Source organism: Chrysemys picta, chromosome 12 (assembly GCF_011386835.1).
Source record: "Chrysemys picta bellii isolate R12L10 chromosome 12, ASM1138683v2, whole genome shotgun sequence".
NCBI classification, from domain to species: domain Eukaryota; kingdom Metazoa; phylum Chordata; order Testudines; family Emydidae; genus Chrysemys; species Chrysemys picta.
In genome coordinates, this window is record NC_088802.1 from 40,775,737 (window position 1) to 40,794,336 (window position 18,600).

General features: G+C 46.6%; 1 protein-coding gene across 3 annotated transcripts in view; it reads right to left on the reverse strand.

Moving 5' to 3' along the window:
• The window catches only part of MGAT5B (alpha-1,6-mannosylglycoprotein 6-beta-N-acetylglucosaminyltransferase B), a 175,635-nt gene that overhangs the window by 70,605 nt on the left and 86,430 nt on the right, over positions 1-18,600 (reverse strand). For all 3 annotated transcript variants that reach the window (XM_024101714.3, XM_065563389.1, XM_065563388.1), the window contains 5 exons: positions 16,891-17,003; positions 9,922-9,995; positions 6,319-6,489; positions 4,900-5,064; positions 3,882-4,051 (listed from right to left, as the gene is read on the reverse strand). In XM_024101714.3, the coding sequence (XP_023957482.2) occupies positions 3,882-4,051; positions 4,900-5,064; positions 6,319-6,489; positions 9,922-9,995; positions 16,891-17,003 (693 nt within the window). The remainder of the gene's footprint in view (positions 1-3,881; positions 4,052-4,899; positions 5,065-6,318; positions 6,490-9,921; positions 9,996-16,890; positions 17,004-18,600) is intronic.

Genomic DNA, 18,600 nt, shown 5'->3' on the forward strand with positions numbered 1-18,600 from the left:
TGCAGAAAGGACCTGATCCTGTACCCACCAATGGCAATGGCAAATAACCCAGGGGCTTCCATGGGAGCAGGATCCAACTTGAAGTTGCAGCTGAGAGGCTGACCAATGAGGGGTTGATTCATAAGAACGGCCATACTGGGTCAGACCAATGCTTCATCTAGACCAATATCCTGTCTTCTGACAGTGGCTAGTACCAGGTGCTTCAGAGGGAATGAACAGAACAGGGCAATTATCAAGTGATTCATCCCATCATCTAGTCCCAGTGTCTGGCAGGCAGAGATTTAGGGACATATGGAACATATAGTTGCATCCCTGATACATCTTGGCTAATAGCCATTGATGGACCTATCCTCCCTGAACTTGTCTAATTCTTTTTTGAACCCAGTTATACTTTTAACCGATAAAACATCCCCTGGTAATGAGTTCCACAGGTTGACTGCATTGTGTGAAGAAGTACTTCCTTATGTTTGTGTTAAACCTGTGCCTATTAATTGCATTGGATGACCCCTGGTTCTTGTATTTTGTGAATGGGTAAATAACACTTCTCTATTCACTTTCTCCACACCAGTCGTGATTTTATAGACCTCTAACATATCCTCCCTTAGTCGTCTCTTTTCTAAGCTGAACAGTCCTTTTACATCTCTCCTCATATGGAAGCTGTTCCATACTTCTAATAATTTTATTGCCCTTTTCTGTACCTTTTCCAATTCTAATATACCTTTTTTGAGATTGAGGCAACCAGAACTGCATGCAGTAATTAAGATATGGGCCTACCATGGCTTTATCTAGTGGCATTATGATATTTTCTGTCTTATTATCTATCCCTTTCCTAATGATTCCTAACATTCTGTTAGCTTCTTTGACTGCCGCCGCACATTGAGCAGATGTTTTCAGGGAACTATCTACAATGAGTGCAACAGCTAATTTAGATCCTTCATTTTGTATGTATAGTTGGAATTACATTTTCCAATGTACATTACTCTGCTTTTATCAACATTGAATTTCCTCTGCCATTTTCTTGCCAACCCTGTTTTGTGAGGTCCTTTGTAACACTTTGCAATCAGCTTTAGACTTAACTAGCTTGAGTAATTTTTTATTGTCGGCAAACTTTGCCACCTCACTGTTTACCCCTTTATGACTATACTGAACTGCACGGGTCCCAGTACAGATCCTTGGGGGACCCCCTCTTTACCTCTTTCCACTGTGAAAACTGACCATTTATTCCTATCCTTTGTTTCCTATCGTTTAACCAGTTGCTGATCCATGAGAGGTCCTCTTATCCCAGGACCACCTACTTTCCTTTGAGCCTTTAGTGAGGGATCTTGTCAAAGATTTTCTGAAAGTTCAAATAAACTATATCCACTAGATCACCTCTGTCCACGTTTGTTGACCTCCCCTCAAAGAATTTTAATAGATTGGTGAGGCATGATTTCCCTTTACAAAAGCCTGTTGACACTTCCCCAATTTATCATGTTCATCTATCTGTCCGATAATCCTGTTCTTTACTATAGTTTCAACCAATATGCCTGGTACTGAAGTTAAGCTTACTGACCTGTAATTGCCAGGATCTGCTCTGGAGCCTTTTTTAAAAATCAGCATTACATTAGCTATTCACCAGTCATCTGGTACAGAGGCTGACTTAAGCAATGGGTTACATACCACAGTTAGTAGTTCTTCAATTTCATGTTTGAGCTCCTTCAGAACTCTTGGGTGAATACCATCTGCTCCTGGTGACTTATTACTGTTTAATTTATCAATTTGTTCCAAAACCTCTTCTACTGACATCTCAATCTTGGACAGTTCCTCAGATTTGTCACCTAAAAAGAATGGCTCAGGTGCGGGGATCTCCCCCATAACTTCTGCAGTGAAGACTGATGCAAAGAATTCATTTAGCTTCTCCGCAACAGCCTTCTCTTCCTTGCGTGCTCCTTTAGCACCTCGATCATCCAGTGGCCCCACTGACTGTTTGGCAGACTTCCTGCTTCTCATGTACTTAAAAATTCTTTTCAAAGATTCTTTTGCAGCTGTTCACCTTGCTTTGCCCTTGAGCTTCTTGTGCTATTTTTGACAGCTCACACCAGCTGCCGTGCTTTCCTCCTTCAGCAGGAAGAAGGGAAGGAAGGAAGGAATGGGCTTAACGAGCATGGAGCTACTGCCTTTAAAACAATGCCAGTAAAGTCACTGGAGACGCAAACTGGAACTGAAATGTCCATGGCACAGTGGGAGGAGCAAGCCGGCCTGCAGCACACCTGCATCCGCTCTAATATCGACTATTCTGGGGGCTTTGTTCGGAAAGATTCTAACTGTGAATGAAATCTGAGTCTGAAACAACCAAAGGGGGACTATGCTGTGTTCTCCTGGGCCAGACCCCTGGTGAGCTTCACCTCCCAGGGCCTCCCAAGAGGTCCGGCCAGAATCTTTCCCTAGCATGAGGTTAATTCAGAAACCATAAAAGGCCTCATTCACCTCTCCTTTACACTAATTTTACACCGAAGTAACTCAACCAGCTTCAGTGGAGTTACTCCTGATTTACACAAGTATGATTTACTCCTGGACCATAGTCTCTCTGCTCTACACACCTCAGTCCACTAACCCCCGCTGTCCTCTCCCACTGTCTGAAGGACATGATGCAGAGCTGGTGCTTGAAGGAGAAGTGGCTAGCTCCTGGGGGTGAACCTGGAGCAAGCCTGGGCCTCATACATAACCAGACTCACAAGCGTGACCCTTGGACAGAGGCTGGCTCCTCTGCCCAGTGCAGGTGGAGGACAGGGGAAAGTGAGAGAAGGGGAGCTGCTGGCATGGCAGGGAGCTGCTCCCCAAGAACCACAGGGACTGATGATTAGTGCTAGGGTAATACAGGGGGCAGATCTTCAACTGGTATAACTGGCGTGGAGCAATGGGAGGTAAAGCTCACAGGAGTCTGACCCAGGAGTGTACAGGAAAGTGCCCTTTTGGTTTATTCCATTGGAGCTATGACCATTTACACCAGTTGAGGATCTGCCTCTGGATGTCTCCAGCCTTGTCTACATTGGGGAGTTCAACCACTGGTGCCCAGTCTAGGGTTGCCAACTCTCCAGGATTGTCCTGGAGTCTCTAGGAATTAACGATTAATCTTTCATTAAAAACTATGTCATGCGATGAAACCTCCAGGAATACATCCAACCACAACTGGCAACCCTAGACCAGTTATGGTGCAATTGTATCAGTGGAAGGCCCTAGTGTAAACTATTATAAGCCAGGATTTGCAATGCAGCTGCTCACCCCTGCTGGAAGCCAGGATGAACTGTACTAGTGCAAACCATGGCTTTGCTTGTCTGCACTAAGGGTTTACAGTGCTGAAATCAGGGTGAATTCCCAGGCAAGGCCTAAGTCAGCACATGTAGCGTCATGCTCTGCAGAGTCTTTCATCCGACAATCTCACAAATCTTCACTGAGCCTCACGATGCCCATGTGAGGGAGGTAGAGAGTACTACAGCCATTTTACATATGGGGAAACAGAGGCACAAAGAGCTGGAAGCAAATGGCGCAAGATAACACAATACGTCTGTGATAGCTGAGAATAGAACCCTGGGGCCCTGACTCCTCATCCTCCAGACTACACCGCTTTCCAGGAGAGTGGCAGGGTACGACAGAGAGACCTGAATGTGAGGACAATGGGAAAACAAAGTGAAGCGTCTGGCTGCTACAGACATTTCTATGGGATCTCACACAGCAATCCCAACAGCCACAGCCTAATGGTTCAAACTAATCCTTGGACACCTGGAGGTACAGCCGTCCCCTGTTCGCAAACAACAGCCCATCAGACAATGCCAGCCTGCTCCCAGGGGGACTCCCGCTCTACTGTCTGGGACCATTTCTTTGGGCATCAACATGGTGCTTACCTCTGCAGCTCTTTCAAAGAAACCGTGACTTTCAGGCTGTGTCCCAGAACGAAGAGGGCAGCTAAGATATCTGCCCATTGGACCATCTCGCCCAGAGGTCCCCCCTTCAGCACCCTGGGGCTGAAAACATCCCCTGACTCTTCTGTCAGGAAGCCGATGTGAATCAAGATCTAGAGAGAGAAGGAGAGAGGATGATGCTCTTGTGGCCCAGGCAACATGGAATGTGGCTGTGTAGTCAGCACTCAGACATGAGGACGGTGTGTAACAGAAACTACGCAGGGAGCCAAACTCTAAGGTCCTCACTTGGGTTTTACTCAGTCTTCACCCAGGCAAAACTCTCAGGCTGATTCTTCCAAACTTGGGTGCCCAACTAAATCCATGTTTTGGCATCAAAGCAAGAAGCCTGCTCTTCAGAGGTGGCCAGCTCCTGCTGCCCGCATAGACTTCAATGGGCATTGTGGGTGCTCAGCACCAGCTGGGATCAGGACCATTGACTACAGTGGGAGTTTTGCCTGAGTGATGAATGAGAACGTGCTTCAGCATTTAGCCCATGGACTTTAGGATCGGTGAGTGACTTACACAAGGAACAAGAAGCCTTGGCATTGTCTGTCTCTACGCTCAGCCTAGTGCAGGTGGCTGGAATGCTGATCTAGTCTGCACTTCCCCATGAATGACACCTATCACCGTCTCCCCAGCAATCTCCAAAGGCACAAGCAGTATGTGGCTACCGAATCCATACCAGCCACTCAGTCTGGCTTTCAGCTCAGCAGAAGCTGGGGGCTGAGGTGTTCTGAAGGTAGTTAGGAGGCTTGCACATGATCCGCTAAGGCCAACCAAACTCATTTCCCCAACGGACACAGGCTAGACGTGAAGGGGATTTCCGTACACTAAAGTGCCCTTTCCCACTCACCCTGAACAGCCTCCAGTTTACTGCTCTACAGTTAGTGCAACTGGTTTTGGAGGCAAATGCAAAGGACTCGTCAGCCCACGACTAATTCTCCCTATGTTCATCTTTCACCTGTTTTTGATCCCTCCGTCTGCCCTTCAGTTTCTGCGCCAGGCTTTGGGTGGCCAGAAGCCACTGTGAGGCCAAGTGCCGGACTCTCTTCTTCATGAAGATCAAGGATTCCTTGCCACTCCCGATCAGCTCAAGGAGGTAAGAGAGGTTGCTCCGAAAAGCTGCCTAGGAAAAAAAAGAGAGTCTGCTTTTTAGGCTATGTCTACATGACGAGCCGGGGTGTGATTCCCCTGCTCGTGTATTCATTTAACCTCTCATCATGCTAGTGCTAGGAGAAATAGCAGTGTAGCCACAATAGTACGGATAGCAGCAGTGAAGGCACAGCTGAGCTGTGCTGAGTACAACCCCGTCTGAAACTGGCCTGGCTGGCTCCTTTCCTGGAGCAAGTACAGTCATCCTTTCGCTGATCTGTCCGAAACACATGGGCAAGGTGATCTGAATAGTAAGGGAAGGTCAGCCCTTAAGTGTTACACAGAAGGAACTGCACCCTTGATTGGCATCAGCTCCCCACTTTGGCTGTGTCAGAAGAGAGTCAGAGAGAAGAACAGACTTGCAGAACTGGAATGGGTCTTGGGCCCTGCAGGGAGCGAAGTGAGATTAGAGGAGCCCAGTAGGAGAGCAAGAGAAGAGTCTCAACTTCAGGACAGTCCTGCTTTAGGTGGGAGCCTAGGCCGCCCAGCCTACGGCTAAGTGGGACTTCTTTTTGGGCCATACAGTCTCCTCCAGAAGTGTCCATGGAACCCTGGAAGTAAACGGAAACTCCATTCCTGAAATTACAGAGCCATGTTGACAGCTGAGAGCTCCAATATCTTCAGGTGAAAGATTTGGCAGGTGAAGCATTTAAAATCTCCCATAGGGATTATGCCAGAGCAAAACCTCAGTGTTCCCCATCCCATTAACCGACTGGGGTCTCCTGATTATCTGCTGGCTCCCCCAAGGATAAATAAACTCTTTCCCTGGCACTGCAGGCTACAGAAACTTACATCCATGCATGGAAACATCTCTAAGTGGGCAGCAGTTGATCACTGGTGCCACTGACCAAGTGCACTCAGGAGAACACAGGTCAGTGTAAGAGGACTATGCTAGTCTCAGCTTTTACTGTAGTGGTGCTACTGCCCTACTATGATGGTGGAAGAATGGCTAGTGTTAAGGTTAGAGATAAATGCATGTGCTTGGGGTTTACAGTGCCACAGTTTCACCCAAACAAATGCTAACCGATCTCCAGTCTGACATGGACATAGACGCCATCCGTAATACAAGGCTCTTTGCACTGATAGAACCTCTAATACAGATTTTCTTTAGGCACCGTTTGTAGCTCGTGACCTTTCTCTATCTCTTGCCTGGAGACGTTGAATCCAGCAGCCCATAGAAGAATAAAGGAGGGTGCTGGACTGGCACACAGACCCTCACTGCCCTTACCTGCACTCTGGGCGGTGGCTTTGAGGATGGCATGGCTGCCGTCTGATTTCTCCAAGGCAGCGGAGGACAAAACCACTCAACTTCGCTGAGGTAGATGAGGAACGAGCATTCTGTGCCGTCCACGCCGAAAAATGCATAGCAGGGGTCGGACGTCCACCTGGCCCTCATCCACTGCAAGACAGGCAAAGACACAGATTAGCGGGGCGAGCTCTGCAAACCCCACTGCTGGAGAACTATGCTTCGGGCATCTTGTGCAGAAATCTAAGGATGTTCACTAGGTGGCCACTGTGAACCCTGTCACATGCAACCTTCCAGACCTTTCTACATGGAACCTCGGGGGCAGGGGGAATAAAATGGAAGGAAACACACAAAGACTTATACTTCCCACATCAAACAGCACTACTGGCTCACTTCCAAACATGGGCACCACAGAAGGATACACATTTGACCTAGGATTATTAGCCTCCACAGTAAACCTAGGTTCACACAAACACAACTGCTTTGTAACCAGCTTTGCCATGAAAATATAAGCGGGAAAGTAGTGTTAGCATAGAGGCCTCAGGTTCTATTTCTGTTCCATCTGCTTTCTTCTATCTACATTACAAAAGATCCCATAGCACTTTTCCATGTGAGTAGGAGTTTGTCACACTATTCTTGGCCATAACTTGTGCAGCTGGCTTATCCCTATAGTGTAAGTTTCCAGGAACATGTGGCTTGCTAAGGAATTATATATATTTATATATGGAGATATACTTATCTCATAGAGCTGGAAGGGACCTTGAAAGTCATCGAGTTCAACCCCCTTCCTTCACTAGCAGGACCAAATACTGTCCCTGACAATTTTTTTTTTTTTGCCCCAGATCCCTAAATGGCCCCCTCAAGGATTGAACTCACAACCCTGGGTTTAGCAGGCCAATGCTCAAACCATTGAGCTATCCCGCCTCCTAAATCATTCCTTAAAATGTAAATTTATTTAACTATCAGAGTGTAATACTTTGTCCTACCCGCAGGGGTAACGTATAGGACCACCCTTCTAGCACTAGGACTGGCTGAAAAACAAGAATTCTGTTTTGTGAAAAATATCAAGGTTTTGACATTTGTTATCGTTCCACATCGGAATGAAAAATTAGACCTTTCAAAATGTTTCATAAAAACCCACAAGAGACCTAGATCCGAATAGCCAATACCCCAGTGTTTAGGGCACTCAGTGGGAAGTGGGAAGCCCAAGTTTAAGTCCCTGGTCTGTCTTGTCTCTACTTTTAACCAGAAATTTCATCCTGGATCTGAGAAACCTTCCCAACAAAAGTTGCAATGAAAACAATACGCTTCCACGAAAGTTTCAGTTTTGACCAAAAAAAAGTTTTGTCAAAAAAATCCCATCCAGCTCTTATTAACGCATCATCAGTGATGCATAGTATAGAAGGATTGAATGTTACCGTTGTGCATATGTATAAAACATTGCCTTTCCAGTGGTATTACTGACATAATAGGCCAGAGCCTTAGCTGGTGCAAATCAGTGTAGATCCATGGAGAAAGCCACCTATTTGAAATCAATGAATCTATGCTGAGTTACGCCAGCTGAGGATCTGGGCCGTGGTCTTTACAGAGTGTTTGGTCAGGACCTCCTCAGCCATCACATTGGGAAAATAAAGATCGAACACAGAGAATTTGAACTGACACTGCCTTCTTGATTTGAGGTTACACTCAGCTTTGGCCGGAATACCTGAGGTCTCCAGTGATGCAACCACCAATGCCTGGAACAAGGGGCGAGGAAATTCAAAATAATGATATACCATGGTACCTCCTTCTTCCTGACCAACTTCCTGAACTGACCTCCAGGTTTCATAAACTCTGGGAGAATGGGGAGCCGAGAAGACAGAGATCTACTAGACTTCCCAAAGAGTGATTTTGCATGGAAGAGAATACACGTAGGACCTCAGCGCATATCTCTCATCCTCTAGAATTTGCTTGTGCCAGCCTCTTTCTAAATTTAGCTACAAAAACGAATCCACGCAGGAGACAGGTCTCCGTGCCCAATATTTAAAACTCACCAATCATCCAGACAGGAGATCGCATTACTGCTTTTGGCAATTAAATTACACTCAAAATTTAACCAAGGCATGGAAGAAGATGGAAGAAAACGATGGTTAGCACAGGGAGAAGGGATAATGTAACTGTGCTATCCTATTAATAAGCTCTTTAATATTTTTTCACGTGGACTCAGCAAGGCATCATTTTAAGTGAAGTCTGAAGTAGGAGGCTGGGCGAGCTTTTAATTAGTTCGTGTAAAGTTACTGTCTTCCAAAGCAGCATCCTGCCCCAGGCCAAATGCCAAAGCTACGCTCAGGTGCAGAGAGCAAGCGGTGTTAAGAGTTGAGACCAGTGTCACATTGCCTTAGTGAGATACAATGTCCTTTGTGATGCCTACATTATTTCCCAGACCCTCGATAATGCTCCAGATTTAAAAAAAATAAATACATGTGATGGTTCTTTCCCTTACATGGCTTCATGCTTAAATAATTCACCGAGAAATAAAGGCAGGGCCATATTAATCATGGAAACCCAGTGGACTGTAGACAAAGGATGCCCATCTCTTTGTCCACCCTCAATGAGTTGCTTTGTTCTGCGCTCTCCCTCCACAGCACACGCACCACGTGATCTGCTGCCTGATCCTCTAGTGCACTCTGAATGGGAGCATTATGTTCTCTCCTGTGTGAAGGGTAACCGAACCAGATATAAGTTTACACAATGAGAGAGAGAGAGAGAGAGAGAATTTTACTTGGTTTTAAAGAGATCAGCAGACATTTCCTAAACCATCCACCCTTTGGATTGCTGCTTCTCCAGTTTTACCCTGGCAATTGCTTTGCACAGTTGCCGACTTTCACCCGGTAAATAAGCACCCCGACTTTCATAATAAGCCCAAAATCAAGCTAATCCCATTTCAAAACAAGCCAATCCCTAAGAACCCCAACACTCCATGTGACTAGATTCTCCTGGCGTGCAGTCTGGGACTGTGGTGGGCCCGCTGTGCACCCCTGACTCCCCCCTTGCCCCTGCTTGCCGGGAGCCAATCAAAAAAAAGAAGCAACAAGCTACAAGCAACAAGCCAAAAACTAGCCAACAAGCAACTCAAGTGAATTAAGCCAAAAACAAGCCCAATTTCTGCATTTTTTCCCATGGGTTTAGCATGTCTGTTGCTTTGTTGCCATTGGCAATGGCTTCCGTCCAACCATTTTTTTGCCCCAACCATTAAGATCTATTTTTAGAGGAGCACAGTGGGGGGAAAAATTAACTCACCAGGCCCTGAAGTACAATAGAAGACTCTGCTCTCCATAGCATTATGAAAATCTCTACTTAGAAGGGAAAGAGGTACCATGCCCATTGGTATTTGGTGATCTGATCCCAGGAAGAGGGGTCACAATTTTATTCATAAAAATGGGGATTAACCCAGTCTGCACCTAATGGGAAAGAAGATCTCTATCCCTTCCTGGCTGGCGTTGGGTAAGAGGGTTGTTAGGATGGAAATGGCATCTCTCGCAGTCCTTGGCTTTCTTCTGACCATAGGAAACCACCTCAAAATCAGTTTCGGTGTGTCTGACTCACCTCCACTTTTCCAGAGCAGTCAGGGTATTTGGGGTCCCTGGGCACCTCACACTGGTCCCGTCTGCCTTCTATCACTGTGGAAAGAGAATTCAGATACAGGGAGAAGTAGAAAACTTTTAGAATAGTGGAAACTCTAGAACTTGGGGGGCAGGACACTAATCTGTGGTCAAGGTTTGCCATTCAGTTTTCACCACCCAAAAATCAATCCTTCTGACTTGATGCAATTGAGCAGCTGCTAGTGGTGCATGTGACAAAGGAACAAGCCTCCTCTAAAACACCCTGCCAGCTTGAATGAGCCTGAGTGAAACCTGTGGAGTAGGGAAATATGCACATGCTGTTATACCCGTGGATAGAATCACTGGAATTTATTGGAACACTGCAAGTACCAGCTCCAGCACAGAGACAGAACTGAACATCCTGCTAAAACCCCCAGATCAGATACAACAACATAAAAACATAGAAGACAAAAACTTAACATTGAGATAAGGATACAGCACCACCTATTGGTGGAGGTGCCTTACAATACCCATTTTCCAGAGAGGGAAACTGAGGCACAGAGTAGTAAAGTGACTTGCTCATGGTCACACAGGAAGTGTAGTAGGAGCCAGGAGTCCTGACTTTCAGTCCCTACTCTAAATGCTAGATCACATTTCCCTTATATTGGCTTTTTTTTTTTTTTTTTTTTTTTTGGTTTGGGTTGATGCTTCTGTTGGCTTGTATTTCTCCTGTTCTTTTAGCCCAAATTCCAGGGCATTTTCTAGAGGGGGGAGCAACTCCAGTTCCAGATCCAACCTCTGATCACTCCCTGTACAGTCTTTTAATAATCTGTAAATAGGCTTCTGTATCTAAAGCCGTACTTGACAGCCTTCCAGGCACAAACTGTAAAATTGCAACGAACAGTCCCACTGAGCAGTCAAATATAGAGCTCGCCCCTGGGGCGAGTGCTGCCAACACGTTCAGGTCAATCTGTGCTCTCAGAATAGTTTACACACACACAGAGTAGGAGTTCTGAAACAGGCACTGACAAACAACACAGAGTGGGTGTAAAGCACCAGATCTCCAGTGGGACACATGCACTCTAGCAACCTGCCTAGAGAGAGGCCACCCAACTAACTAATGGTGTTATTAGTCCAGGATCTATTTTAACTACAGGTGGGCCCAAAGAAGCTATGTGCACTCTCTTTAGGCTTTGGGCTCAGGGTTTGGGTTCAAGGCACAATTGGGGCTGACGTCCGGGTTTGTAGCTTATGCTGCCAAAATCTTCCAAACTGTTCTTGCAAGATTTAAGCCCCAAGTGGTAGAACTCCTGCAAGAATTGATCTTGGGGAATTTCTGACATCTTGAATTACAGAAGTCTTATGAGACAAGCTGTTCTCATATTTCAGCACTATCTGAAGTAGAAATTCGGCCCCTTCTGGTTTTGGATACAACAATCTATCTATCAAGGTTTTTATACTGACACCCCTCACTGCAGGTCACTGAGGACCTATGCACCGCTACAGGCTGGGGATTGACTGGCTAAGCAGCAGTTCTGCAGAAAAGGACCTGGGGATTACAGTGGATGAGAAGCTGGATATGAGTCAGCAGTGTGCCCTCGTTGCCAAGAAGGCCAATGGCATATTGGGCTGTATTAGTAGGAGCATTGCCAGCAGATCGAGGGAAGTGATTATTCCCCTCTATACGGCACTGGTGAGGCCACATCTGGAGTATTGCATCCAGTTTTGGGCCCCCCCACTACAGAAAGGATGTGGACAAATTGGAGAGAGTCCAGAGGAGGGCAACGAAAATGATCAGGGGACTGGGCCACATGACTTACGAGGAGATGCTGAGGGAACTGGGCTTGTTCAGTCTGCAGAAGAGAAGAGTGAGTGGGGATTTGATAGCAGCCTTCAACTACCTGAAGAGGGGGTTCCAAAGAGGATGGAGCTCAGCTCTTCTCAGTGGTGGCAGATGACAGAACAAGGAGCAATGGTCTCAAGTTGCAGTGTTGGAGGTCTAGGTTGGATATTAGGAAACACTATTTCACTAGGAGGGTGGTGAAGCACTGGAATGGGTCACCTAAGGAGGTGGTGGAATTTCCATCCTTAGAGGTTTTTAAGGCCCACTTGACAAAGCCCTCGCTAGGATGATTTAGTTGGGGTTGGTCCTGCTTTGAGCAGGGGGTTGGACTAGATGACCTCCTGAGGTCTCTTCCAACCCTAATATTCTATGATTCTATGACTTTCCAAATATTTAAAATACACAACAGTAATCTCCTTTTTTTCCTTCCCCAGTAGGTAGGAATAAAATGCTTGATGGGGGAAGTGGGGGTACTTATAATGTGAAGGTTAGACTGAATCTGAGTTTGGTATTTAATTCTGAGTGTGATTAGATCCTTGGTCATTCCTACCCCTTGTGGAACTGAATTTCACAGACTAGGTTTTGCTCCTCTGAAGTTCTGTCTCCTGCATGCTCAAGTCTCCCCCTATTGGGTGATTCAGTAGACTGTCATTGTTGTGAGAGACCATGGCCTCTTATATACTGATTCCCTTCCCAGAATTCCTTGCTGTAAGCCTGTAAAGCCTACAAAGCCTACAGATCTCATCAGCCCTGGGAACTACAACTCCCAGAATTCCTCAAACCAGGGCCTAATTCAGGAACAGGGCAGAGCTGGACCTGAATCCCTTCTAAAAGGGCCACCTAACTTTTTGGGTATGTCTACACTATGAGCTAGGGGTGTGCTTCCCAGCTCGCACACACATACTCACACTAGTTCTTATCTGAGCTAGCGGTAGCCCAGGCAGCAGAGGCATGGCCTACTGCCCCAAAGAGGTACCCGCAGAGTTCATGTGCGTTTGTACTTGGGGCGACTAGCTTGAGCCATTGCTGCTGCAGCCCGTGGTACCGCAGCTGCACCGTTATTTTTAGTGTGCTGACTCGATGAGAGCTGGTGCACGTATGTGTAAATGAGCTGGGAGTCACACCCCTCTAGCTCCGACTGTAGACGTACTGCTAGATAGATGATTTTGGTGTTGCGAGCGCCTGTTAATTAGGAAGTCGACAGAGATGGCTAACTCATTTTTCACTGAGCAGCTATCAGATGGTAACAAGTTTCAGTCATTACTGACCTGGATCAAATTCGGACTGCCATCCATTATTGATAAGCCAAAGAGTAAAGAGAAGAAACAAGACGGGGATGCAATAAGATATGTACAACGTGCTCCAATTGTTTTCTTTAACATGCTGCCAATACCCAAGCAGTTACTCACGCTGTTAATGTTAAATAAGGTCTCTGCTGCCCCTGTTCATTAGGAATCCTGGCTCCACAATACAGATGGGCATTAAACATTGATATTAGGACATGAACGGACAATATTTTACTGCCTCATCTACACCTCTCCTGGTGTCAGGGGGCCAGGCGGGGCTGTTCGGAGTATTGAGCTTCCACGGCTGGAGGAAGAAATATTAGCAGGATGATAAATATTTCATACTCTGGGGACGGGCTGAGTGCAGGCTGAGGAAGCCAGCACTGCTTTGCTCGTGCCCATCACATTAATCTTGGGTTTTTTTTAATCAAGCGCATTTGCAATTTCTAAAGATCTGGCATCGAGTCAGCAAGGCAACGGCTCCAGCTTCAAGGGAAGACAAAGGGGCGACAGTGTGACATGCAGTGATCCTAGCTTGCTTTGTTAAAAGGTGTTTATTGAGAAGATCACTGCAACACCCAGGCAGATCATCACGCTTCTAGGGAAAGCTCCTTCCTCATCCTCTCTCTCTGCTCCTTCCTGCTCTAGAAGCTCTTTTGAGCTCCACCCCGTGGAGCTGAGCAGCGTGGGGGAGCAGGACTGTGCAGCCTCTCTTGCCAGCCCTACTACCACCAAACAGTTCAGCCAGCTGGGCTTCAGGTGCTTCCATTCATTCAGATTGCTGCCCGCACCAGCTGCAGATGAAAGACCCAGTGGATGTTCTGATTGAAATCCTCAGCTGGCTCCACTTGGCCAACTAGGGTTTGGAACAGAAGTACAAGCCAGGTCTCTTTGGCTACGGGTTCCTGGTGATATCAGTTCTCCAGAAGAAACCAAGACCAACTGGGGAGTTCTAGGGGTGCCAACTGGAATTTGCACTGTGGCAGGAAAGAGGGAGAGAGCTAAAGAAAGGAAGAAGGGGAAAAAAAGGAATGAATGGGCAAGGCTTAAAAAGAGGAATGTAAGTGCTCACCCTCAGATACAAGACAAGGGTTTTGTATTGTGTCTACTGGGGATTATTGTCTTAGGTAGATTAATATTAAATAAATGTATTATAGCTGCCTGATTAAAAATGTCAATAAACGGCACTGGGAGCACAATAATACACTCAGGATGTGCATTTGCCAGCCAATGTACACACTCCAGGAGCGCGCTGTGGTATAAATTGCAGCAGAGTGCCTTAGCACACCCGGGGGCACGTAAATGGGTTTATGAACATGCACCATGCTGTGTGTTAATGCTTACTTAGAAAACGGCTTTGCAATTCCGAATATCGGTGTGACAAGCCGCCATCTTGGTCAACACCCCGGGGATTGAATCAGGAACCTCCGAAGCTGAAAGCATAAACTGCTACAGCTTGGGCTAACATGTCAAGGCTTGCTAATGGGGACTGTAACAGACTCGTTTCCTCTGAAGAACAGGCCGAGAGGGGAACACGCTCACCAGCAGTTTAGATCAGCTGTAGAACATAGTGCTTTATTCATTAATCCCCAAAGTCTCTTAGGCAGGGGCGGCTCTATGTTTTTTGCCGCCCCAAGCACGGCAGTCAGGCAGCCTTCGGTGGCATACCTGCGGGCGGTCCGCTGGCCAGGCGGATTCGGCGGCATTTCTGCTGCCGAATTGCCACCGAAGCTGCAGGACCAGCGGCTCTCCCGCAGGCACGCCGCCAAAGGCTGCCTGACTGCCACCCTCACGGTGACTGGCACGCTGCCCCCTACGGCTTGCCGCCCCAGGCACGCGCTTGCTGCGCTGGTGCCTGGAGCCGCCCCTGCTCTTAGGCTCTATCCTAGTCTAGTATTCCCATGTACAGGTGGGAAAACTGAAACAGAGAGGTTAAATGACTTATCCAAGGGCACCCAATAAGTCCAATTGGCTGTCAGAGGAGTGATACCGCACCCACATCTGTAGCACCCAGTAAATGATGGATTTTTTCTTATTTTTGCTAGATGTGAGCTAACCATCTCAGATAAAATAACCCCCCACCATCACCACCACCACCACTGATCTTTGGTCCAAAATGTGAATTGAACCAAAGTGAATAATTTGGGAGATTTGAAATATTCTGATGTGTTTCCTCCATGTTTTTCCTTTTTTCTGTGCCTCTGCATTTCCGACTTTTGGCCAGGCCCAGATCCAGATCAAGCTATGCCCAAATCCCACAAGACAGAGTGTTCCACTTGGGGTCAGGAGATGTTGGCTCAGAGGATCAATACTAGGAGAGACAGTAGTTTAATTCTGAATCAGCTCACTAGTAATTGAAAGCAACCAGTGCTCAGTTGACACCATATAACTGTGCTAGGCAATACACAAGATAGAGCTATCTAGCAGCTGTTCAGAAAGTGAGAAATGAGTTGGGGGTCTCAGTCCAGTCCCCCCTGGACAGGTATCCACTACACCAATTACTGCCCTCTAGCATAAAAGATAAGGCCAAGATTTTTAAAAGTGCCTCAGGTTTCAGAGTGGTAGCCGTGTTAGTCTGTATCAGCAGAAAGAACAGGAGTACTTGTGGCACCTTAGAGAGTAACAAATTTATTTGAGCATAAGCTTTCGTGGACTAAAGCCCACTTCATCAGATGCATGCAGTGGAAAATACACTAGGAAGATATATATATATATACACAGAGAACATGAAAAAATGGGTGTTGCCATACCAACTCTAATGATACTAATTGATTAAGGTGGGCTATTATCAGCAAGAGAAAAGAAACTTTTGTAGTGATAATCAGGATGGCCCATTTCACACAGTTGACAAGAAGGTGTGAGTAACAGTAGGGGAGGAATTAACATGGGGAAATAGTTTTTAGTTTGTGTAATGACTCATCCACTGCCAGTCTTTATTCAGGCCTAATTTAATTGTGTCCAGTTTGCAAATTAATACTAGTTCTGCAGTTTCTCATTGGAGTCTGTTTTTGAAGTTTTTTTGTTGAATAATTGTGACTTTTAGGTCTGTAATTGAGTGACCAGGGAGGCTGAAGTGCTCTCCGACTGGTTTTTGAAGGTTATAATTCTTGACATCTGATTTGTGTCCATTTATTCTTTTGCGTAGAGACTGTCCGGTTTGGCCAATGTACACGGCAGAGGGGCATTGCTGGCACACGATGGTATAGATCACATTGGTAGATGTGCAGGTGAACGAGCCTCTGATAGTGTGGCTGATGTGATTAGGTCCTATGATAGTGTCTCCTGAATAGATAAGTGCCTCCGTTTTTGAGACACATTAAAGCTTCTGCTTTCTGAAAATCTGGCCCCTTTAAAAGTTATTTCAAGTTGGGCCTCCAAAAAGTGAGAGACCCAAAGTCACTATTCCCTTTGGAAACCCATAGCCCACGTCTCAACTGAACTATGCAGACTGAACGCCTCTTCCAGACCTAGCTCCGGTCTCGCCAGGTGAGGGTTGAGGCACATTGATGATGCAATAGGTGCATTCAGCATTGCTCTGGCCAATGGCGCTCCTACTCTGGAAATCCCTGCATTTCACTAGCACTACATTCACACTGAGCCAGACAGAAGTAGTAGCAGGAAACTTGTCAAACAGCCCATTTTCCTAAGATATCCAACCTAATTTTGCAGACACAAGTGATTTGGGTAACTTCAGCTCAGCATCCAAATTCCTGGGTCCGTATCCAAACCTATTGTGGTTGGCTTGTTTCTGCAACATCTGTACAGCACTTAAGAGTTCCTGAGGGTGTGAACCTGCCCAGCATATAGAATCAGTGACTGGGCAGAAACATCAGGGCACTCTTACCTTTCCCATTCATGAGGCTGTTCCGGAGAATCTGATCTACTTTCACTGCAATGTCAGAGACATTCTGAGCAATAGCTTGGATCCTCTCCATCAAACCTGCTGCTGGCTGGAACCTGCAAAGTAAATAAATAAACCCTGAGAACACAATTCCTTCCTGTAAGGCGTCCAAGCTTGTTAGAAAGAGCCAGGAGTTCTTTCTGCCTAAATAGCGGTTGTTCTTAGGTGGCAAAATAGGTCACCAATGGGAGCAGCACTGATGGTGGATATAATGATGGACTAAACCTTCCATTACTTGCTCACTCACAAATTCCATTTGCTTCCATGAGAGCTTAGACTGAAGCGGGGAGGCATAGCTCAGTGGTTTGAGCATTGGCCTGTTAAAGCCAGGGTTGTGAGTTCAATCCTTAAGGGGGCTACTTAGGGATCTGTGGCAAAAATCAGTACTTGGTCATGCTAGTGAAGGCATAGCGCTGGACTCAATGACCTTTCAAGGTCCCTTCCAGTTCTATGAGATAGGTATATCTCCATATATTATTTGGCACATTGTTATTTCCTGCCCACCTGCGCATGCACTCACACACAAAATGCAAATACTCATGTCAGCTGGGGAAACTTGTTTTGCCTAATTTCAAACTTTCTCAAACAGCCTGTGTCCAAAATTCCTTCCTAAAGGTCATTGGGCTTGTGGTCTGCTTAGGGGACGCTGTAAAAAAGGATGTAGATAGGGCAAATCCAGGAAAAAAAGGTGAAAAATGAAGGAGAGCACAACCAGAGAGACACACTCAGGCCAGGTCTACACTACGGGCGGGGCGGGGCGGGGCGGGGCGGGGCGGGGTGGGGGGAGCGTCGACCTAAGATACGCAACTTCAGCTACACGAATAGCATAGTTGAAGTTGTGTATTTTAGGTCGACTTACCTGGCTGTGAGGACGGCAGCGAGTCAACCGCTGCTGCTTCCCTGTCGACTCTGGTTCCACCTCTTGCTGCGGTGGAGTTCCGGAGTCGACAGCAGAGCGATCGGGGATCGATTTTATCACGTCTACAACTAGAGGCGATAAATCGATCCCCGATAGATCGATCACGACCCGCCAATCCGGCGGGTAGTGAAGACGTGCCCTCAGAGAAAGAGGCAAAGGAGCAGAGCAGGGCAAGAGAGAAGAAAGGCTACAATATATAGACCATACACAGGGCAGCTGCTTGGGTCAAATTGGCTTTGCAAGTGCTAAAACCAGCTTGAGAGCTTTACAAAACCTTAGCCACCACAAGTCCCATCCCTCCCCCAACAGCTCAGCTGGTAACCTGAATGAAGGTGCAGTCACAAGGCATTCCCTGGGAAGTGTTGTGTCATTAAAGAGTAGGGACATGACATTTTTGCTGGGGAGTTAAATGGTTGCCAGAATACAGTTAGTCTTTGAACAAATAATTACTGGCACCCAGGTGTAGTGACCTATGAGAAAAGATTCTGATTACAATTCAGCCAGTGGAATTTGCCATGTAATCATGGAGCAGATGCTAATGACGTGATTAAGCTATTTTGAGGAAAGGTGCAGGAAAAGGTCAGTCCTGCCCAGAGTGCCTGCCCCTTAGTGAGGAATTACAGCAAGTCCCCCAGGCAGCATTCATCCTTCAAGCAACTGATGAGGAGCAGCAGACCAGGGTGTCTGGGCCCCAGAAAATGGAGGGATAATCTATAACAACCCCAGTGGTCAAT